Below are 23,974 nucleotides of genomic sequence, written 5' to 3' on the forward strand. Positions count from 1 at the left end.
AGAAACGCTGAAATTGCGAGAGGTTCGGTAAGAAATGCTTCGCATTTAAAAAACGAGCGCGTTATTCTCCCTTGGCGTTTCTTGTCTTTGTTGCACTTCGTGATGCCAGGACAGTGATTCACGTGACATCATCAGGGTATACATACTCTCGACTGGTCCATATACGAGAAATAACAGTTGTGAATTGTCTCCAACACTGCTTTGCTATGCAGCCGCCCACCCGCTCTTGCTTCTCTTGCACGACTATCATGCGCGAATAACTGATTTCGCTCCATCTTGTGCGTTTGCGACCGCGCATGCAGAGATAAGAGACTAGCCGACAAACGCGAAATCATGATAGGTTCAACGCTTAGTGCTGGCATTGTACGCGTGATTTATAAAGAAATAAGTGGCGAGGAGATGTCCCTAAGAAGGGTATTGAAGGCGAGAACGAAACCAATGGAAAAGGCGCCGGATTATATGATTCTTCCAACGGACGCACTCTTTACAGAGGAGACGATGCAGCTTTCCAGGAAAAAGGTGAGCCCGATTCTACGGTTTTTTGTATATTTCTTATTGCGTTACCAATTGTATGGACACTCAGTTGAGGTTTTCACCGTCGCCGTCAAGTTCCGTATAAACTCTAAATCCATGACATCACTCCGCGCATTGTCTCTTCTAGCCGCGAGCAAAAGCTCGCGAGCGTTGGCAAGGAACATGGCTAAAGCAGAGGTGAAACAAGCTGACCATCTCTGTCACACGGAATAACATCAACCCGCGTGCGCAGCCTGTCGTCGATTGCTCCTCAAGCAGAAGGAAACGCCCCGCCCGTCAGTTGCTGGGCGAAGGACCAGGAAGGGACTGCGTAACTCGAGCAGCAACTCTGAACTTTGACTATAAGGCCGCGTTGGAGAAAGCTGGCACGCTCGCTATTTCGGCAGACGTCCCCCAGCGAACGGCTCATATACCTTCTACGCGCTGTGAGCGCTGTGGTCTCACTGCTTCGAGCTCGGACCACTGATACGACAAACTGACCGAAAACCGCTTTTTTCCCGGGAGCGGCCGTATTGCCATACACCAACGTTATGTAGAGTTAAGTGAGGTAGGAGTAAAAAGAGTTAGCTGCTAGCCCTCGTTCATGTAACATTACGGCGTGTACTTACCGCATTCACTGCTTCGCCTTCCCCCCCTGCCCCTCCCCCCGCGCCGCGCCGCCGCCGGTCCGATGAACCCCGCGGCGTGTCACGCGCCGCCGCCGGAAGTGGAAACACCGGCGCGCCGCCGCCGGTGATTTTGGGTCCGGCGCACATGTCTACCTATAGCTAAAGCCTAGCAACAACCTACAAGCAAACAGATCAGTCTTCAGAATTGTCCAGCTTCGCTGTTTCAAGCCTTGCACGACTTAGAGAAAACTTCGCCATTTATTTTGCTAATTTATTTATTTAGTTATTTAGCTATTTATTTATAAATGGCGGCCGCCCCCGGAACGCAGTTATCGGGCTGAATTGGCATGGCGTCTTTCATGTTCTTTCCAGCGTTCGGCAGCCTGCAGAAGGGCCCAACGAAAGGACCATTACACGATCACGGAAACGCGGCTTAGGAATTCAATTTTCTCGAAGACGAAATTTTCCTTAGGTATGCGATTCCTGATATCGACCTTACGCGTTGTCCAGCCCATAGCTTTTATTGAAGCCTATAGGCACCGTACAGTCGAGTTTTCCAGTGCGACTGCAGCGCCAGAACGCGAAACCTAGCGGACAAAAAACGCAATAATGAGACGGGGGTTGCTCAAAATGGAACGCGATGTGCGCGTCTCCCTCTCTGAATGAGTGGGCGGACTGCGGCCGGGATACACGGGGGACGCGTTCGCGCGTCTGTTTTCTGCGTGCCCCTAACGGCCAATGCCAGCGAACTTGGGACGGGCCAGTGCGAGCAACGCAGCTCCCTCTGGTCAGTGTACGGTGCCCATAGCGTTGAAAAGACAGGGACCGAGGAAGAGGGCAGGACGTGCGCTACTCACAACTCAAGTACCCACCGTCCTCTTCCTCGGTCCCCGTCCTTTCAGCGCTATGGCTTCAATGAACGTAATTAAGCAACTAGCTCAAAAGTCTGTTCTCTTGGATCACTTTTAGTCCGCCAACACGAAAGTTTTCAATGAAGCGTCCATAGCAAGTGTACTGCTTCCTAATTGTGTTTAGCATTTTCAGTAGAACGCATTCGTATGCTTCAGTTCAGTTCACATTGAGCAAGCATGGGCGCGTGGTCTGGTGTTCAAGGCAGTCGCTTTCGGACTGGGGCGGCCCGGGTTCAAACGCATACCCATAAAGAAAGTTTATTTTGTTTTGTTTATTACTGCTTTGGTTAACGCCAACTGCGGGTGAGGAGGGTTTTTGGGAACGCCGCCATCACCGGTCAGTGAATACAAGCTTCGCTTGAAAAGGAGGTAGCGGTTCGAGTGAAGAGTTCTAGAGGATACGTATGATATAGAAGCATAGGTTCAGTTCAGTTAAGGGCCCATTTCCTTCCCTCTCTTCTTTAGTCTGTCAATCCCATTCCCCATCCCTACACAGAGTAGCGTGCCAGCGGTTATATACAGACGCCGGCAAAAATCTCCGTTTTTCTAATAAAGACTCTCTCTCTCTCTCTCCGTGACTGTAAAAATGATTATCAAAAATTGGTGAGTTTATTCAAAGTGCAGATTTTTTTGTGAACAGCTGGTGGGATGGCTGCGGCGCCTTGCGAAGCAGATGTGCGGACTCGCTTAACTAGCTACTATAGTATTGATAACTAAAAGACAATCATGCTAAGGAAGGTATAGGGGATGTTATTTGTAGTAATTAGGATATCAATGTGAAGAAAGTAAATTGGACGAAAAGATAATTTGCCGCCGGCAGGGACCGAACCTGCGACCTTCGAATAACGCGTCCGATGCCCTACCACTGAGCTACGGCGGCGGTCATCCTCTCGTCCACTTTATGGGGTATATATGTGAATTTAAACCTAGCAGTGTTAGTCAGCGCCGATCGCAGCCATGGCGGCGAGTGTGGAACACTCTTTTTCTGCTTTTTTTGCGTCACGTAGCACGTGATCTTTTTACAAGCTGGCAGCTGACCAATTCGCACTGCCCATCGACTGTCGCGCCGCCCAGCGGAATTCAGAAGCATCCTCTCGAGGAGGGTTAATAGACGACAAAATGGCAGCACTACGCAGTCGCTCCTTTATTCAGCTGTTCTAGCCTCATTGTTAACGCGTCAGCAAGAAACGAACACTACAATATTGCATGTGTCCTGCATCAGTCAACAAACCGGGCCATAGGTGTGCAAACTCACTCATGAGTCGACTCACTCAGACTCAAATCAGGCCGTGAGTCTGAGTCAGAGTGAGTCAGGGTTAAATTTTGGTGAATTTGAGTCCGAGTGAGTCTGGTTGGTGAAAATTTAGGCAGTTTTAGAATAGCGTACGCTAAGTTAGCGTTAGCGTTTGCGGCCCGCTATTTCCGTCACTTAACGGCTGGGCGCTGAGCCGTGCCCCCACGACGGGAGGCAGAAAATAGCGCCCCTTTTCATTTCTTTCACGAATCACTCTCTCTCTCTTAACGGGAGCCCGCAAGCGGTTAGCGTACGACGCATGCGTAGTTGAGTGAAAAGCCAACGCAAAGCTTTGCGTACGCTATTCTAAAACTGCCTAATGAGTCTAGACTTTGGAGTGAGTCCGGTTGAGGAAAACATTGGTGAGTCTGAGTCCGAGTGAGCCCTAAGCGCAAAATACATTTATTGAGTGAGTCTCAGTGAGCTTCACCTTTTGTTGCCGACTTATGGTCCTATCTACTCATCTTCATCATTACTGTCAACCTCATGTCGGCTTACATTTATACTCAAGTCTGTTCACACGTATCTCAGCACACTAGCATTCATGGACCACCTCAATATTTATTGATCAGAGGCGTAAGCTAGGGGAAGGGGTGCCATGACCTCTCCCCGCAACTCTTTCTTGGGAAGTGCTTGATAAAAATATCTCGTGTGAGTCGCGTATTTCATAAAGATGTCCTTTCTGGATTGATATGTGACAACGATGATATAAAATATATGATGATAACTCGTATTTGAACGTACAAGATCAAAAGGCGTATTTTGGAGCACCGATTATGTGAGATATTGGCGTTAAAGAGGATTGACACTATGATCAAAAAAGCTAATTTCACGTCAACAGACTCATGAGTCGACTCACTCGGGCTCACTCAGACTAAGGTGAAGCCGTGAGTCTGAGTCTGAGTTAATCCGGCTGAGTAATATGTTGGCGAGTTTGAGTCTGAGTGAGTCCGGTTGAGAAAAAGTTTGGCGAATCTGAGTCCGAGTGAGTCCGGTGGAGGAAAACTTTCGTGAGTCTGAGCCCGAGTGAGCCCTCAGAGCAAATATATTTCTTGGGTGAGTCTCAGTGAGCTCCACTTTTTTTGCCGCCCTATGAACCGGGCCCTCCGTGATACGATAAATGTGATTCGTTCTTGCGGGACGCGAAGCTTTGTGACAATAAGTGGTAACTCGCGCTTTCAATGACAGCTCATAGCGTACACATATCAGCTTCGCGAGGTTTTCTGTAGCCACGCATGTTAGTTAAATGCTATCGTCTTACCTTTTCGGATGAAACTCACCCTGTTTAACTTGCAATGCATATAGCATTCGACAGTGTTTTTGTAGTGCATGAATCCCATAACATTGTACGCGGGAAGCCGGGCGGGCTCGCGATGTGCTCTTCTAAAACTGATAAAGCATCTCAAACTGGCAATACATTAAAATAGGGCGCTATGTCCTTTGCCAGAAAAGCACTTTTATGAATCGCGCAAGCGACGTTTCAGTCATTTGAGGATACACTCGCTCCACGACAGCCGTAGATCGAACGCTCTGAATGCAGTCCTTCGCGTATAGGGAACCCAAGCTCAAGTTCACGGCGCGACGGCAGCGCCGCGCTGCGGCTCTGGGGAGAAGCTCTGGCGCAACTGGGTGCAAGCGCAGTCGACTCAGCCTGTTTGTTGGCAGCGGGATCACGCGCGCGCGCGCGTTTCTCAGACGGTGCGAGGTATTGGGGCGTCGTGCCGACAGCTTGTCACGCTGAACCGAGAGGTTTGCTGTGCGAAGCTGCATTTCCGCGTTGGCAGAAGCGACCCCGCGGAAGCGCAAGCGAGGTCCGAAGTATTGCTGTATGCAGACAACACCAAGGCACGCGATTCGCGTGTGAAACTGTATCGGTTCTCGGTCATGTCGCACGAGAAATAAAGGCGGCAAGCATGGATAGCTGGTAGCGCTGTCTTGCCTTCTATTTCGGCTGTCTCAGTTCATCGCTTTCGTTCGTTTCGACTGCAGGAATCAGTACGTAACTCGGCGCATGCACGCAGCGACTAGAGTAATGATTACTTGCTGTCTTCTCGCATTGTGAAAGTCCAGTTACGGTTGTAGGTGAAACAACTGTGTTTTGATTCCCCGTGTTCGTGAGACCTACCCGTCGTTGTCGAACATTCACACTCTCGTTATACCGTTATCGTTGCGCGGTTGGTTGAATTCAACTGAACTCGGCACATTGTCAGAAGTTCGGCGCCTGCAATTCACGCGTCGGGAAGGCTGCTTTATCACGCCGGAACGTACGCCTGTGCATTCAGCAAGCTTTGACATCGTTCTGCAGGTTTGCTTTGTTTTTGTCACTTCATTAGGGTAATATTTAAGCCGCTAAATATAACTGGCACTTAATACATGCTTTGAACCTTGAAGTAACCACTTTCTGACTTTGTGCGATTTCTTAGTCGCGTTCGCGCAGCAGGTTTTATACGCCTGTCAAGTGGATATCCTCATAGAAAAAGAGTGCAAGCACGACGCGAGAGCCAAAAAAACGAGGCGAGCAGTTCATCTTGCTTCACAGTGGTTAAAGCTCAGCTACCTGCCTCGTGTCTTAATCGGCGGGTGATTCTCCAGCGGCACGGAGGCCTTAGTCTAACCTTCTCAGGAAACACTGCCGTGGCCGTATCTCTGTGCCGACGCAGTGACTGAGCGTGTGTACGACCTAACGCGAGCCTTTTATCTAAACGAGAAGGGGGAGTGGAGGAGTGGAGAGGAGGTGTGGGGAGAAGGTTTGCGCATGCACAGTAAGGGTGGTCACGCCGCACATCACCACCACCACCACCGGAGGTGGTGGAGGTGTGTGGAGAGGGTTTGGAGAGAGTTTGCGCATGCGCAGTAAGGTTGGTCACGTCGCGCACCACCACCACCACCACCACCGGATTGAACTCCGCCATCAGATGCTTCGCATCTAAAAATAGCTGATGTGATGTGTGTCGCTGTAGTTCGAAATTGTTGTATCGCGATCATGTAGCTATGATCGCGCCCCGCCGTCCAACCGAGGCTCACGCACGGCGTTCGACGAGAGCCCTCGAACAAACGACCACATCAGTCCGACGCCGATGAACAAAGAGCGCGAGGCCCTCTGTTCTTTTATTCTTGTTCCTTTTCCAATGTACAATGTTGTTGGCCGAATGGCCTGTTTCACAACTGTTCCAGTCAGTTAACGGACGTTCGGTGGATTACCACTAGATGACCTCATCAGACATCACATCATCCCCTCCTTGAAAAAGGCGCTCTTAGTTATTGAAAGCAGAATAACAACGTTACATCCTAAACAACAAGCATGTCTGAAAATATGACATTCACACACGAAAGCAAAGAAATAATGATAAAAAATATTGGAAGGTACTTATCACATTAGAACAACAAAACGAAAGAAAAAGAAACACAACAGACGTATTAATGCACCGAGCAGCAAAATTACAAGACCTCGCATCAAGAGGCTAAAAACTACATCTTGTAGTCCCTGGTCCATCTTGGCGGTTGGCGCTTGCGTACTGGACGCCCAGTTTGAGCGTTCGAATCCGCCTGTTCGCTGCTACTGTCAGCTGATGGTGGCATCGCGTTATCTTCCCCCTCCTGGTTGCAGAGGTCTGCAGCGGTAGATGGCAGGTATTCAGGCGTTGGTACATCTACCTCAGTCAGAGCATTTCTGTGCGGAATATTTGTGGCATTATGGGTAACATCAGAGCCTTCGTCCGTGAGCGGGCAGCCGAAATAGCGAGCTAGTCCGGCATATGAATAATCTGGGTGTGGAAGGCATTCATCAGTCGCTGCACGCGGCGGTGTTCGCACTAATTTCGAAACATTCCAAGTCTTACCGTCACTAAGTAGAAATGAGTTTTGACCTCTCCTTTGCATGACTTGAAAGGGGCCTAAGTATTTGTTTGTACCTGTTCGGTGTGACCGAACTTTAACAAAATCCCCAACTTGTACTAAGGGGTACTTGGCGCCTCTACGCTTATCGACATAGGCTTTCATCTGTTGCTGCTTACTCTCTATTCTGTTGCGAGTTTGCGATTTCAGGAATGAACTGTCCTCTGATTGCGCTCCATTATGGGACTGATTGGTAGTTACGTTCTGCGGCAGATTTGGTTTTCGGAACTTTGAGTTCGCGTTACTCAAATCCAATTTTGTTCGAGGCTGTCGGCCATGTAAAAGTACTGCGGGAGAAACTCCCGTTGTCGCATGCGGTGAAAATCGATACAAGGCTAGATACTCCAGAACGGTCTGTTTCACTGGTTTGCCTTCCAGCTGTGCGACCTGTATTGCTTCCTTCAGTACTCTATTAAACCGTTCGATTAAGCCATTGGATTGCGGATAATAATTCGATGATTTGCAGTGCTGAATGCCTCTTTCCTTTAGAAAATCCTGGAACGGTTTGGAAATGAATTGAGGACCATTGTCGGTAACGATTTGGCTTGGGAATCCCTCTCTGCTGAAGAGAGATTTAAGAAAATCCATGAGGTCGTGCGATGTCGTGGAGGAAGTAAAACATACTTCCGGCCATCGAGAGTAATAATCCATGACAGTAATTGCATAAGTTGGACTGGGTGTGATGTTCAAGGGTCCGACTATATCCATGGCTAACTTTTGCCAGGGCTGATCTGGCCAAGGAACAGGTTGTAAAGGCGCAAAGGCCGGTTTGGCCGACTTATCTGCTGACTGACATATGAGACAATTTTTGACACATTCCTCGACTTGCCTATCTAAATGAGGCCACCAGTATCTCTCTCTTAGAAGTTCCTTTGTGCGGACTATGCCAGGATGCAATTCATGTGCCAACTGCAAAAAGGTGGAGCGAAGCACTTCGGGAATTACTATGCGATCTGCGCGCATTAGAAGACCATCTACCAGGGACAATTCATCTTGAATGTGAAAAAATGGGATCAGGTCAGCCGATAGCGCCTTCTTATGTAACCAGCCTTTACTGAGTTGCTGAATTACTTTAGTCAACGTAGGGTCATTGGCTGTAGCAGCCTGTACGGTAGCTTTGTCAACTGCCGAAGTTACCAGCGACACTATTTCTTCTTCTTCCTCAGTACTGGCGTTATGTTCGTTGATGGGCAGTCTTGACAAAGCGTCTGCAACGTTATTTTGCGTGCCTCTGCAATACTCTATTTGAAAGTTGTAATACAGTAACCGAGCTGTCCATCGAGAAATGCGTAATGGTCGACGACCAGAATCTCCAGCTGATAGTAAAGCAACTAATGCTTGGTGATCGGTTCTGAGTGTAAAGCGTCTACCCCACAGATACACGTGCCATTTTTCGCAAGCGAATAAACACGCAAGCGCTTCACGTTCCCCTACTGAATATTTCCTTTCAGCCGGTGAGAGGGCGCGTGATGCAAAGGCCACTGTGTGAAGATGTGATCCCTCCTTTTGCTGTAAGACCGCTCCTAACCCGACGTCCGACGCGTCCGTAGTGACTATGACAGGTAGCTCAGGGTTGAACATCTGCACAACAGGTTTGCATGCCAACCTCTCTTTCAACTGGTCAAAGCCCTTCTGAGCTTCAGCCGTCCATTCGAATGACTGACCTTGTCGGAGCATTTTGCGCAACGGTTCCACCAAATCTGCATAATGATGTAGGAACTTGGCATAGTAGCCGGTCAATCCTAGGAATGACTGAAGGGACTTGATGTCATGTGGTGCAGGTGCACTAACTATCGCTTTAATTTTTGATTCCATGGGAGAGAGACCTTCAGCCGAAATGTTGTGTCCCAAAAATGTTAGTTCTCGCACTGCGAAAACGCATTTATGATTCAATTTCATCCCTGTGTTGTAAATGCGTGATAGCACTTCCTTCAAGTTGCGGTCGTGCTCCGACTTGGTCCTTCCCCAAACCAAAATGTCATCTAAATAACAGACTACGTTAGCACAACCCTTCAAAACATTTGACATAAGCTTTTGAAACGTAGCTGGGGCGGAAGCTAGTCCAAAACACACTCTTTTAAATCTAAATAGTCCCTCATGAGAAATGAATGTTGTCAACTCACGACTGTTTTCTGTAAGTTCTACTTGATGGTATGCCGAGGCTAAGTCCAGCTTTGAGAACCATGTGGCTCCGGCGAGCAGTTGCAGAAGCTCCTCGGTATGCGGAAGAGGGTAACCGTCGACTACGATGGCCTTGTTGGGTTCCCGCAAGTCCACACACAGGCGCAGCGATCCATCCTTCTTTTTCACTACCACCAGTGGAGACACCCACTCCGATGCGTCGACGCGTTCGATTATGTCTTCGTGTTCCAAGCGTGCTAGTTCGTCAGAGACCTGCTGTCTGAGTGCCAGAGGAAGGCGTCTCAGTTTGGCACTCACGGGAGTTACATCCGGTCGGCGTTTTATCTGATGCACGTAGTCTTTGACAAATCCAAGGCCTTCTGAAAACAGTGCTTCAAATCCTGGAGGCGTGTTTTCCGGAAGCTCCAAATGATTTGTAGTAGTGTGAAGACAAGTCAGGGTTGAGCCTACAATATTAATTTGTAGCTTCTGAATGGCGTCAAGGCCGAGCAGCGAAGTACCTTTCTGTGTGACGTAAAATGTCACAGTTGCTTGAGTACCGCTGTATTCGATCTCCGCTTCGAAGGTGCCGAGACTAGGAATCAACTTGCCAGAATAGTCCCGAAGACCCAGCGCTGAAGGAGACAAGGTGCAAAATCTTGCAAAATATTTCTGAAAATCGGCGTTATTTACGAGGGATACGGCAGCGCCAGTATCCACAAGAAGAGGAAGCGTATTTCCTTTAAATGTTATGCGGACAATGATTTCCTTCTTGTAACGTGGCAGTTCTACGCCAAGAACATGTGGAGAATTCAGGACAACATGTTCTTCTACAGTGGAGACAGCGGCTTGCGACGCTCCCACTTCGGCGGACTGTTGTTGACGGCAAACAACCGCAAAATGTCCAATCTTCCCACATTTGTGGCACTGTTGACTGCGGGCTGGGCAGTTTCTTGCATTTGCTTTGTGCTTCATGGAACCGCAACGGTAGCAAAAAGATCGACGACCGTTATCTTGGTTGCTTCTGGCACCTTCTTCTGCTGCACGGACGCCATGGCGTAAGCCCGCTGCTGCGTAGTTGCGTCGAACGCTATCTGGCTCATAAACGGGCGCGCGAAATCCAGAAGATGCTTGAAGGACACACTGCTCATCTAGCGTCCGATTTTGCACTGCAGATTCGTCGATGCGTTGGACTGGTGCTCCATCATAAAGAGCGTTAGCTTGCTGTATTGCTTCCAAAGCTTTGCCGATTTCTTCAGCCTTGGCCAACGTAAGTGTTCGGCCAGCGTTCAAGAAACGCTTGCGCAACGCTGGGCTGGAGACTCCTTCAACGACTTGATCACGTATGCGTTCGTCGAATGTCGAACCAAATTCACAAGTCAACGCCAGTTGTTTGAGTTCAGCGACATACTGGGTGAAAGGCTCGCCCGGCAGTTGCAGCCTCCTGCAGAACTGATGCCTCTCAACGATGAAATTTGTTGCATCCTCGAAGAGCAGGTTTAAGTTATTCAGTAACTCCGTGTAGTCGTCCGATTCTCCCGTGCGACGCTCAGATGTCGAAACCGGTGCAGTTGAAACTTGAGGTTGCGGGGCTGTGGGCGTTGCGTCTGTAGGGACGCTGGCTGCTGCTGCTTGCTTCACTTCTTCATTGTTAAAGTACTGACGCTGTCCCTCCGCTCCGAGTGATGTCAGGAGAAGAGCCGCTTTTCGCTCTGCTGACCAGTCGCTGCCTCCGACCGACACAAGGTACGCCTTGAAAAGCTTTAGCCATCGTTTCCACGGCACTGGAGGGTTACCAGGTGCAGATAAGAACGGTGCTGGAGCTATGACTGACATCATTCCAGAAGAGGCACGAGTGACGCACACAGGAAACTGAAGTCAAGCGTAAATAATTGTAAACTGAAGCGTTGCACTCACAAGTTTTTTCTCGTCGCCATTTTGTTGTATCGCGATCATGTAGCTATGATCGCGCCCCGCCGTCCAACCGAGGCTCACGCACGGCGTTCGACGAGAGCCCTCGAACAAACGACCACATCAGTCCGACGCCGATGAACAAAGAGCGCGAGGCCCTCTGTTCTTTTATTCTTGTTCCTTTTCCAATGTACAATGTTGTTGGCCGAATGGCCTGTTTCACAACTGTTCCAGTCAGTTAACGGGCGTTCGGTGGATTACCACTAGATGACCTCATCAGACATCACAGAAATCAAGGTATTTTATCCAGTGAAATCAAATTATAACAGCTTCGTCTTCGGCGTTGCCACTTGCGCAACGATGTCGGCGCATTTCACAGTACCAGAGCAAGCGTTGAAAACGACATGCTTAATTTGCGTCGCAGGGCCTCTTCCATTTGTTTTATAAAGGTGACAGTGCCTCTTGGGACGCATATCTAAAGGTTGAGCAACAAGCGCTGGTTGCCCTGGATGACGCCTTCTAAGTGCCGACACTTAGAAGGCGTGCCGACAGAAATGACGCTGGAGCGAGGCAGAATGGTGACCTGGAGAGCTATGCATGATGGCCCGAGTTTGGCGACTCTCGGAATCTTTCAGAGCTCTGGCGACACCCCCTTTGAACGAGCTAACAGTACGATAGGGTCAAATCCATCCCTCAGCGCGCCCTGCATTCCATTGGTTACGATGGAAAGCGGCGTCACGTCAAGGGCAGTCGACAAAGTTGGGTGGTGCCTTCAAACCAGAGGCATCGTCTTTCATTTGTTTGTCGTTGCACTCAGTGCGAAAGTGCACCCATGCAAAAAAAGTGTCAGAAATATTGAATAACAATATTTTTAGAGGTGCGTACGGGCTGTTTAAGTTCATTTTCAAGCACTTATTGTCCGCACTAGGTATCAGAATAAGCAGCAACGTGGCCTCTGAGATTAGTTCCGGCTGAGAACCGTACACGAACAACACCGCGGCCGGAGCTAATCGCCGAGACCACGTGCATAATCATCATGGTTGGCCTGTACATTCTAGCGCATTGCTCGGCCGACGTATGCTCGCTCCTCGAGCACGTGCGCCCGACTGATTAGCTAATTTGCTGGGCGGTATACATAGGTAATTAAGTCACGACATGCTGTGGCCAAGCTAATTAAACGCGCTAATGCTAAGACTGAGCTAATTAAGCCACATCTTACTCAGATCATTCTAATAAAGCCGTGTAAAGCTGTAACCGAGCAAATTAAGACCATGCTAATTAACACGACGCTATTTAAGAACGCGCTAATGGAATTCACGCTAACCAGGATCTTACTCACCAAGACCATGCTAATTAGGATCGCGCTAATTATGATTACGCTAATTAGTATCATACTAATTAATACATTTGTAATTATTATTGAGTGGTTAATGGTGTGTTAATTAGACATTAACAATTAGGAAATACCTATTCGATATCAGGTTAATCAAAATCTTACTAATTCATACAATCAAAATTGAGACCGAACTGACGCAGTCTTCACTCCGAAGCAGACCGAGCAGACTGAGTAGACGAGCCACGTAAAAAGCTGGAAGAAGCTAGGTGATCACAAGTTCCTCTGATGGCTCCAGCCTTGCACAACCAGTACTAGTGCAAACTGACCAAAGTATTTTATATGCAAAGGAGCTACTGCTTAGCGTCCACCGCATGAAACGCTTGACAGGCACACCGGCACTATGACAGTCACGAGTTGACCTGTGGCCTTCTCAGAATCAACGAGTTTGCACCGAAGTTCGCGCGTCAATCAGTTTGATTGACAGACGCCCGCGGCGAAGATCGGATCCGTCCACCGCGTTTGCTCTTGCCGAGGAACAGCGCTTACGCCAGAATGCCAGCGAGCGGCACGATTCATCTATGAGCTTAATCGCGCAGACTATGCACACACGTGCGAAGAACTAAAGATTATATCAACACGTGACTACGATGTTTTGAATTCAATTTCACCGCGCTCATGATGTACCACTCACAGCCTAGAGTCACTGGAAATTTTCCAGTGGCTCTATCACAGCCATGAAGCAAGCGCCCTTGGTGGCATGTGCGGCGAGAAATGTTGCTATTTACTTGTTTGTGGAGACATTGTTTCTACCGATTCGTTACTGCACAAAAATCTTCAGACGTGTATTGTAAGTAGCAGTAATATCCATTTATCTGTAATATTTGATAGAAGCGAAATGAGCTGTAAGTACACACCGTAGACAGCTCTCGTGGAGCTGATATTACTGCCAGAATTTTCTGCCAGAAATTCAGCAGCTCTAAGGTGAGGAGGTTGACGCAATACGGCTGAGTACTTAATTGTTCTTCGCATTTTGAGGCAAAGTTCCAAATGAGAATTGCCAGACCCACTAAGCTGAGTACTGTGAATGCAAGTAGAGTATATAGTTGTCTCATGAGCCATATGTCAACAAATCAGAGATGATATGAGACAATAGAGCAGGCACTGAAATATACGCTTTTCCTTTCTTTTTTCCTGCACGAAGCACAGGTTCGCTTCCGGGACAGTCAGAAGTAGTACTTGAGCACGCTGGAGGTCTCGTAGATGCGCCTCAGCAGCGGGTAGCTGCGTCCGCACTGCCCTCGCACGTCGTCCAGGTCCACGTCGACCGCCGCGACGCACAGGAAGCGCCAGTGCATCAGCACCTTAGCAGCCTTCTCGAACACCGTGTACTGGTCCTCGTGCGTGACCCACGTGTCGTTCTCGGCCGTGTAGGCGACGTCGTCCTCGATCCTCTTGACGCGACCGGGCACCACGGCGCACACGTCGGAGAAAGAGGCCCTCGCCGGCGGACCAGGCTTTACCGCGTCGCCCACGTCTCGTAGCGACGTATGCCTGAAAGGCGTCGTGAAGGAAAGGAGATGACTCTTATGGGCTCGTTTTTCTTTGTTAGACACAATATTAATAACTAACAGGCAATAATGCCAAGGAAAGTATAGGGGGTGTTATGTGTAGCAATTAGAATATAAGTGTGGAGAAAGTAAAGTGGACGAAAAGATAACTTGCCGGCGGCAGGGACCGAACCTGCGACCTCCGAATAATGCGTCCGATGCTCTACCACTGAGCTACGGCGGCGGTAATCCTCCCGTCCACTTTATGGGGTATATATGTGCATTTAAACCTAGGAGTGTCATACCCATGCCACACGGGCACAGAAAATGGCATTTACCGCCTAATGCCTTCAGATTTAATGCCATTCGCACGGTGCAACACGGACGAACGAAATGGACTTCGCCCAAATGCCATTCGTCACCTAATGCCATCGCCAGAACTCATTCGACTGAGAAATGCATACTCTCGACGGCACAGCTGACGAAGTGCGGTATACCTAAATTCACGTCTTTTATTCACGCTAATCACTTAAACAAACGCTTCAAACGCTATATTTATGATGTGACAGGCGCCATTTTCTTTTTACGCTGCGGATCTGACTAGCGTTGGCTTAGGTTGCTACTACAGTGTAGTTGCTACGGTCGGCTGTAACGTCCTGAAAAAAGCAACGAACTAAAGCTTACGGCAGTGCTTATTTCTACACTTAATTATTCGCGGAGGTATATGAAGCTTGTAAACGCATGTTTATTTTTTTATTACTACTCAACAATTGCTCACTACAGAAGGTGCTGCTGTCGACAACATCAAGTCAAATGTCATTCAGTTTGGACGTGTAGCAGCTCCGCCGAAAAAAATGTAATTCGGGAACTGAATGCCTTCGCTACCGAATGCCATTTTCTGTGCCCGTGTGGCACGGGTATCACTTGACTCATTTCAGGGCGATGGGCACTGGGCGGCGAGTACCGCACTCTTTCTACCAAACCCAAAGGGTCCTGCAACACTTTTCCAGGTAATCGTCCGATGGCTTCATTAAAAGAGTTTATGCCCTCATAAATCGACTGCCGCAAAAATTTTGGGAATCCGTCAAGTACGAGTGGAGTCACAGGAATTTGTCAAACGCTTCAAGCACTTTCTCTCTCCTATCGTACCACTGAGCGCGCTGAAAGCTTCGCAAAGAGGGGGATGACAAGGGCGCAAGGAGATGCGTCCCTTCGTCAGTGCGCGTCATGACCCTGAACACTTTCTTTTCTTCTTCGAACGCGCGGCTTACTTTCAGAAATTTGCGGACGAAGGGTGCTAGGACGAGTGCCCGTCCTGTTTACGTGTCTCTTACTTCTGTGTTTGTTCCTTGGCGCTAGTTGATATGTACAGTCGCCCATTTCTGAAACCTGCACGCGCCAGCGTCGACCGCTGAGTTGATAAGCGCCGTACAACGGAGCGCAGCGGCGAAATGAACGAGAATACGCGCATGCGCGCTATGAGCAGTCGTAGGCAGCTGCCATCTTCTAGGCTTTTCCGAGAACTGGACACCCCCCCCCTCCCCGCTTCTTTTGAGCACCGCTATCGTCATCGTTTTTTTTTTCATTTCCGAACGCTGCCATCAAGTTATAAAGAAAAGGTCAAGTGGTCGCGCTTGAGATGAATGGCATGTGATTACACACGCTGATTACACTACTGCTAAGCTTTTCGTTATGCCGTGTGGAGTCGACAAGAAAGGCTCATCAGCGGCCGGCGCGCGCTTTCGGCCTCCTCTTCATGGTCTTGGTCAGTATTCATGCTTAGTCAAGCCTTTTAACCTAAGCTATGCTAAGATCAAGCTTATTTAGACCATGCTAATTATGGTCATTGCAATTACGGCGGTGCTAACTAAGGGTATGCTAATTAAGAACTTGCTAATTGTTATATTGATAATTAAAGTAGTGCTAATTATGGACATACTTATGAAGGTCGCGTTATTTATTTCGTTGTAGGACCTCACTCATTAAGACATCGCTAAATAGTATCCTGCTAGGTTACGCTATGATAATTAAGCCTGGCTAATTAGCAACGTCTTAATGACCATGACCCTATTTTGCAGGTTCTTAATGAGCATGGTCTTAATTAGCATGTATAGTACCTACTTAGGATGGTCTTAATTAGCAACGTTCTAGTTAGCAAGGTCCTAATTAGCAATGTCTTATACGTTAGGTCTTATTTAACGTGATCTTAATTACCAAGGTCTTAATTAAGCAGACCTTATATAGCATGGCCTGAATTTGCGTGATTATGACATGTCTTGCCTTATTTAGCTTGATCTTAGCATACCTTAGCTTGACTGGTATTGACTGGTGACTAGGCACGAAGACTGACTAAGAACATGAAGAAGAAAACAAAGAGAGCCAAAGAGCGCGCTGACCACTGATGATAGTTTCTTGTAGACTCCGCAATTGGCATAACGAACAGCTCAGCAGCACCGCTGCAAAAATGCTGATACGCCCGTAGTATGATACGCGCGTGTAATCACATACCACATATCCCAAGCGCGACCACTTAACCTTTTCTTGATGGCAGCGTTCGCGAAAAAACGATGGCGATAGCGGTGCTCAGAAGAAGCGGGGGTAGTGTCCGGTTCCCGGAAAACCCTAGCAGACGGCAGCTGCCCATAACTACTCATTGCGCGCATGCGCGTATTCTCATTCATTTCGCCACTGCACTCCGTTGTACGGCGCTTATCAACTCGGCGGTCGATGTTCGCGCGTTCAGGTGTAAAAAATGAGCTCCTGTACTTTCAATGTGATCGCGAGCGCGCATGCCGGCACGTAGCGGCATCCCGCAGCGGCGACAACTATGCTGCTCACGATGCTCAAGCCAGCCAATGGCCGTAGACTTTGTGTTTATGCATTATTCGTCGAGAGAAGGGACGATTTCTAGCTGACTTTGGGAATTAATTACAAATTCTGTAGACCGCGTGCTGCGCTATAATGTTTGGCTCGCGTGTTCTCAGGCGCCTCGACTACACTCTAAATATTTTCACGCGTAGTAAGCGTGAAACGCGCCCCTCGGCCTCCTAAAATTCGTTTTATGTACCACGTGACTCAAAATACGCGTTGTTTTCCTCCACTCAAGCGTGACGCCGGTCGAGGACACGCACATTCGCTGTATTTTACGCGTGATGCGGGATTCTACGCGTGAGAACCGGAAAACTCACGCTGAGAAAAAGTATGCGACGCCGATCGCGCTTCTCCTCATGACGCGTATATACATCCTGATACAATCGCCAAGACAGCCGTGCGACGTCGCCGTTACTCGCCTCTGCGATTTGCGCCTCCTTTCATTTATTTTTGTTTGTCACGCGAATGCCTTGAAAGGTGGCGCTTGCTTCGATATATACTTGTGGCGGGAAAACGGGGTTAGAGTCGTTGGAGTCATTGACTTAGCAAGCACTTTGTGCATCGTCTCTGCCTGCCCTTCGAGCGTGTACTGTGCGGAGGGTTCGCTTTGTGGTGTTGAAAAGTGGTGAAGTCATGAATAACTTGACATAGATTGACCTGCGTGGTCTGCCGCGCGGTAGATGCAAGAACACCGAATGCGACTGCCCTGAGTTCTCGCGCGACACGGCGCCACTCACTGCGAACTCTGCTATTCCGGCCGGATGGTGTGCATACTGCGGGCACTCGCCTGCCATTCACGGCCGCTTGGAATACCTGGGTAAGCAAATATTTCGAAATGTGTTTGCTCATTATATATTTTAAACTATTTTCCCAACAGTGACGTTTCTTCCTATTGACCTCTGAACTTGACATTAGTATCAGCCCAAGTTCTCTGTGTACAGTTCTGACGGACAGAAACGCGAAAATTTAGGGCTATGTAATTCACGTATTTTGGTTTTCAACATCTCCATTTCGTGTCATAGCGGCGTAATTTTGGCTCGAACACTTACATCAGAGCCAACATTAACTTTAGATGCCGGATTCGTAGCGACGTGACGTGGTTACCTTGAGTAATTGCTCATGAAAGTATTTGTAGTAAAGAAAGTGATGTCACATTTAGTCCGAGAGTTTCTGTTTCACTCGGGTCGTGCGATCGACCGGGAAGGATGACAAGAAAGAAGGAAGGATTGTTGCTCTCGGTGCCGTGGCTGTGAGCCCTTTCTCCTTCGCCGTCGGGTATCCACCGGTCCCCGCGTCTAGCGCTCGTTAGCTTTGGCTTGTCGGCGCCAAATTTCGTGGCCGCATCGCGGTTCGCGGCGGTGGCCATTTTCGGGCCAGGAGGTGGAACGCCGGGAAAGGGGCCGCCTGGCGCCTCGCGCGGTGAATAAACAGCGCCTGCTTCCTCCGTCCTCCGCAGAGCGCCTCGAAAATGACCGAAAATATATTGTATGCCGTAAATTCATATAGTCGATGCGTACATTACGAAGCGTTAAAATTGTGCCATATCCTACAAAACAAGCGCGTTAAGGCCACAGTAAAATTGTGTGTTTTTGCTGCACATCAAGGCTGAAGTTCGCTTTTTTTATGTGAGTGCGCAACGCATGAGTCCATAAGTATTATTTGAAGCCGCTATTGCCAAGAGGCCGCTCTGGTTACAGGAGAACTATTTATGCCGCAACCTAGCAATTTATAGTAAGATACGATTGCGTAACCTTCAGGAATTTCAGGCTACTGGGTGAAGTCGCACTTGTGTGCAATTAATAGGGAGTTTTCGAATAGGGGCCCCAAATGTTCGGGGCCCCAAAGCCTCTTGCGTGGGCTCGCTTCGGACCAAACAGGAGTTTTTCGAATAGGGTCTGCGGCCATTTGGGCACTCCTGTGGTCTTGGCTGAGAGCCGTCGCTTCGAAGTGAGTGCCATCATGTTTGTTTGACCCAAAGCTTTTGGGGCAGGCTTTGACGCTCGCGCTAAATTCGCGAAATAGCGTCCCCAACGCAAAACCCGAAGCTGTTTGGGTCTCGCGCATGCGCAGCGGCCTCGACGCTATTTCTTTGGGGCCCCTATTCGAAAACTACCTAATATTTGTGTTACCGTAAGGTAGCATAAATCGTTTACCGTACGGTCCACTACGTGGAGCCAGAGCCTCGGCGGTCGGTAATGCTAGCTGTCGCGGCAGCAAGAATGGAGCTCTGTTGTAGTCATGTTGTGATCTTATAGCAAAATTATACGGAATTACAGAAAATCTATTTTTATAAGCGGCTCAAGTGGAGCATACGTGTCAAAACAGTCAATTCGAGCTTGCACCTTTTACTGTAAAAGCCCAAGATTGTCACGAGTACAAAAATGAAGTGCTTCGTGTGGTACTCAGTGGTGTAACTAATAGCTGGTATTTTGAATGCCGTTTCTGAAATTCGCAGTGAACTGTGGTCAGTATACGATCCCCAGGTTAACGGTTTTCTTTCTAATGAATGAATATGTCTGCGATACCACGCTGAGTGCACGTGTTCACAGTCGAGTTGAGTTCTACTTCCACAAACACTATAATTGCGGAAAAGTGCTTAGCTCACCCGGCTGCCAACCGACAAGACAGCGGTTCGATTCCCACCGCGGGCAGAAATCTTTTTTTTCCTGCAGCTGTTCCTCTCTATGGATGAACGGTTGCACCACAATGTTCCTTCTTTGGGGCTTACAGTTGCGTCATACGGGATGTCAAACATACGGTTAACCTCTCTGCATTTAGTCTCGAGAAGGACTAACGGTTCTGCCAACGCAGTTCGTTTGTCAAGGTAACAACTTTTGATTGAAAAGCTCGCAAGATCTGTTGGAGTGTATGGGGTTCAGAAAGAGGCACTCGTCTTACTTCCACAATTATATTTATCGCTGTGAAACTTATATTTGTTTATCTGTGCAGACAATAGATGAAGAAGGACATTCTGAAAGCGGAATAGATGCACCCTACGTGAAGACACTTTTAAAAGCATCCTTTATCCTGAGGAGCACGTCACCAGTGGCGGTATTACCGGCTTACCTCCTAAACGAAGAACTGGTAAGACAGGCCTGTACCTTCTTATGTCCCTCTTTATTTCTTCAGATTGCCATATTTGAGAAAATTTTATTGGCGCCCAGTGTAATCTGGAGCACTCACTTTTTTTCTCATTTGTGCTCAAACAGATTGCCGGTGTAAGCACTGTACTTGACCTTACGACTTCAAAATTCCTTTGTACTGTTCTTGCTGACCCGTAATGCCGCTATAATTAAATCAACAAAGAGCATTGTTGATTGTGCGCTGTATTCTGTGTTCATGAAGTTTAATTCCACGTATTCTCTTTCAGCCTGCCTTTGAAAGTGAACTGATATTTTCAAGCACTATCGAGGAGAATGCCAAGCGTCTCAGCAAAATTCTGCCTGCAGTGGCGACAGTGTCATCCTTAGCGGACCCATCGCACACAGTGGTGGATGCGTACCTGAGGCCAAGGCTCGCAAAATGGCCCTAATTTCAGAGGTGAGTAAAATGGTTTTTAAGAGCCAAAGTTTCAAAAGCAATCCATAACGTCATCATTCTTCTAACACTACTCAGTTTTCAGCAGTGTATCAGAACATTTAACCGGCGCCGCAGTCTCAATGGGAGCTTTGTCGACAAAATCATTTTCATGCATTTGTAGTTCTGTACCTAGTGAACTTGGACAACGGTTCATTCCATCAGGTACCAATTTAATTTCTCCTTTTTATCTTTGACAGGTTTCACCCGCAGACATTATTGGCCCGTGCATTGTGTGGGGCGACGTGAAGGAGCTTGTATGCGGCAAAGAGCCCAGCGAAACCATGAAGCTACAGCCGAACACGTCGCTAGAAAAAGCACTGCTTTATTTGTGTGTGTACTACGACAAGGACCTTGCGTATCCGGCTGCTTTTGGCCAATTGCTTGGCTTCGTTCAAGCAGCCGTTAAACGTGCCGGCATCGACGAAATTTCATGGGCGCGGAAAGGGCTACTAGATTTGTTCACGAAACTACACTTCGTTTGAGTTAAGTACACATCATAGTTTACGTGCTGCTTAAAGAGAAATCAAAAATTCATCTAGCGCCTATTTTACAGTTCCTGTGTGTTCTTTTTTCTTGGATTGCTCTTCCATAAAATAAATCGTTTTTATAAGTTATGGTCAATAAAAGTCTTGCTCAAATTTTAATTCTTGTAAATATTTCATTCTACTTAACCCCTTATCTTTGATTCAAAATATAAAGTGTCAGAGCACTCCGCGCAAAATTCCTCACTGAAATTTCTGGAGTACCGTATACATAAGTAATCGCATCGAAAGAATGCATGCACATCAGATGCTTAATTGTAGGATTCGCCAGATGCACCTGTGGAAGATGCTTTATGAAAGCTTGCCTTGCACTGCCTTCCATGGCGTTGGAGTTTGTGACTAGCGAAGTTTGAGACAATCCAGAACGCCTTCATTTTGCTAACACTACTAAATTTTGAACGGTGTATAACGAAGATCTAATGCCGCAATCGCGATGTGAGGCTTGTCGATCCGTGACGGGAGGCCTTCCTAATGCTTAGTTAAGGTGTAAGAGAGGATTTTAACTTACTTGATGCGGGATTCTACTGCTCTATAATATGTGTTTCTGACTGTCGGAAAGTGTTTAAAAATAAATCTGAGATAAGATAATACTTGTTGTGCTGTATATATTTGTTGATGCTTGGCGGCTGTTTGGCGGGTATATGTGCTGGTTGCCCGGCATTACATAGCTAATTACAAAAATCAAGTTTCAATTTTCATATTGCGCATGTGAACATTCCATTGGTTCTGCGTAACACGAGCTTGCTAGCTGCACCGTAAATACAGACCGCACTGCCGATGTTGAGCTGTGCTTATATATGTGCCGTTGGGTACAACATGGAAAGAGTAGCCAGTTAATTAATGAAAACTTGTGTCTAATTTCTAGTCTACTCCCTGCACTATAAACCGAAATCTATATTTATGTTTCAACCAGAAACCTCATTTTACCGTCTCGCAGTGTCGCGTTCTATAGTTTTACATGTGCAAGATGAAAAGGGAAAATTAATTTTTTGTAATGCACTAGTTAATGCCAGGCATCAGTATGAATCCTCTCCAAGAAGTCGCCAAGCCCATACAGCACAACAAATATTATCTTCTTTCAGCTTTCTTTTTAGATGATTTCTGACGGTCAGAAAGGCATTTCAAGGAGCGGGAGAACACCGCATTAAGTAAGTAAAACTCCTCTCTTACACCTTCTCTAAGCGTTAAAAAGGTTGCCAGTCACGGTTGGCAAGCGTGGTGCGCTTAGCGTGAAAGCGCACCACACGTAGAACAAGCGTGCAAAAAATCGCCACCACTCACGCTCCGCAAGCGTTATGCATCCGGCAAGTCATGCTTAGGAAGCGTGATTTTTTCAGCGTGAAAGCACACCACGCATAGAACAAGCGTGCAAAAACACGCCCCCTACTCACGCTTGCTACGCGTGAAAATATTTAGAGTGTACTGATCGCCAGCGTTTTCTGACCATGCTGAAAAAGTGTTGCAGAGCCCCTTTAACCTCTTCTGTAGTCGCGATTGCGCCGCATGTCGAATCTGAATTTCTGAATCCAGACCGGACGCTCATGAGAGAAAAAAATTACACCATCTCCCGCTAAAGGGGACCATGAGGCGATGCGAAGCCGGAGCACTTGCACGATCGCGTTCCGTTGGCGTTCGTTGGGCATGCTACCGACCTCGCGTCGTGGAACACGAAGAGGGACGCTACGCGCGTCGTATCTTCCATCTAGCCTGGCCGTTAATTCTCACAGGGCGAGCGGGGAACGCGGTCGACAGGCGGGCGAGAGGGGGCAGCGTAGAAGTGGAGAGAGAAGGGGAGGGGACGCGCAGGCGCTCGAGCTCATCGCGGCGTTGCGCAGGAGAGAATTTCGGCATGTCTAGCCCGCGTTTCAGAGGAAGAGTGGAAAGGGGGAGGGGAGAGGGGATGTGTAGAGGGAAAGGGGAGAGGGGAGAGGGAAAGTGGAGACGGGAAGGGGAGAGGGTGAGTGGAGAGAAGGTGTGTGGAGAGGGTATGCGCATGCGCAGTAAGGGTGGTCACGCCGCACACCACCACCACCACCACCGGGTTGAGCTCCGCCTTAAGATACTTCGCATCTAATATCCTAATTGGGACGTGCTGTGTGGCCATCTGGCAACAACCAGTAAGCGAACTGACATTTAGGGGCGAAGCTCCTTAAGGCGGCACCCGTTCGTCCCTCGTAGTCGTAGTCGTAGTCCGTAACCAGTCTTACGCTTTGACCTCCAAGGTGGTGCCGGTGGGAGATTTTTCCTGTGCGTTGTTGAACAATAAAAAATTCGCAGCGGTAGCTAAAAGCCGACTTCTTCTGTCTCTCATTCCCACTAGCAGCCATTCTTTACCTCCAAGGTAGTGCCTGGTGAGATTTCTCCTGTGCGTGATTAATCAATAACAATTTTGTTCAAAACGCTGTTGATTGATGAAATAAACCAACGAAAGACGCCAGATGTTTTGTAAAAGCAAAACGGAAGAACGCCAGATGTTTCTAAAGCAAGAGGAAAAGACGCTAGCTGCTTAACGAAAGATGCCAGATGTTTTCTAAAGCAATGGTTTTCTAAACAATGAAAATTCACAGCGTACATGTAAAATTAAAGTGAGCTGCAAGTCCTCATAACTCATCGAACCTTTAGTATAAACGCGCCCTATCTCACGTCGGTGATGATGTACTGGGCAGAATTCGCGGAAGATTCACGGTTTACCGATGAACCTCCGCAGCTTCGCCCACTCATCATCATTCACTCCGTGGAAATGCTGCGATTTTTTATGATTCAGGGAAAACACACTGATCGAGGTGCGGTCGCGGAATCAAATTCCGGCAGCGGCGGCTGCATTTT

The 23,974-nt window shown here is 48.1% G+C and overlaps 1 protein-coding gene across 2 annotated transcripts in view; it reads right to left on the reverse strand.

Annotated features, from left to right (window-relative positions):
• Positions 1 to 12,760: 12,760 nt before the first annotated feature.
• LOC119384033 (uncharacterized) overlaps positions 12,761 to 23,974 on the reverse strand; it is an 88,509-nt gene continuing 77,295 nt past the window's right edge. For both annotated transcript variants that reach the window (XM_049412743.1, XM_049412742.1), the window contains exon 4: positions 12,761 to 14,160. In XM_049412743.1, coding sequence (XP_049268700.1) covers positions 13,833 to 14,160 — 328 coding nt within the window. In that variant the 3' untranslated portion in view covers positions 12,761 to 13,832. The remainder of the gene's footprint in view (positions 14,161 to 23,974) is intronic.

The sequence above is a fragment of the Rhipicephalus sanguineus genome, chromosome 2 (assembly GCF_013339695.2).
Source record: "Rhipicephalus sanguineus isolate Rsan-2018 chromosome 2, BIME_Rsan_1.4, whole genome shotgun sequence".
Lineage (NCBI taxonomy): Eukaryota > Metazoa > Arthropoda > Arachnida > Ixodida > Ixodidae > Rhipicephalus > Rhipicephalus sanguineus.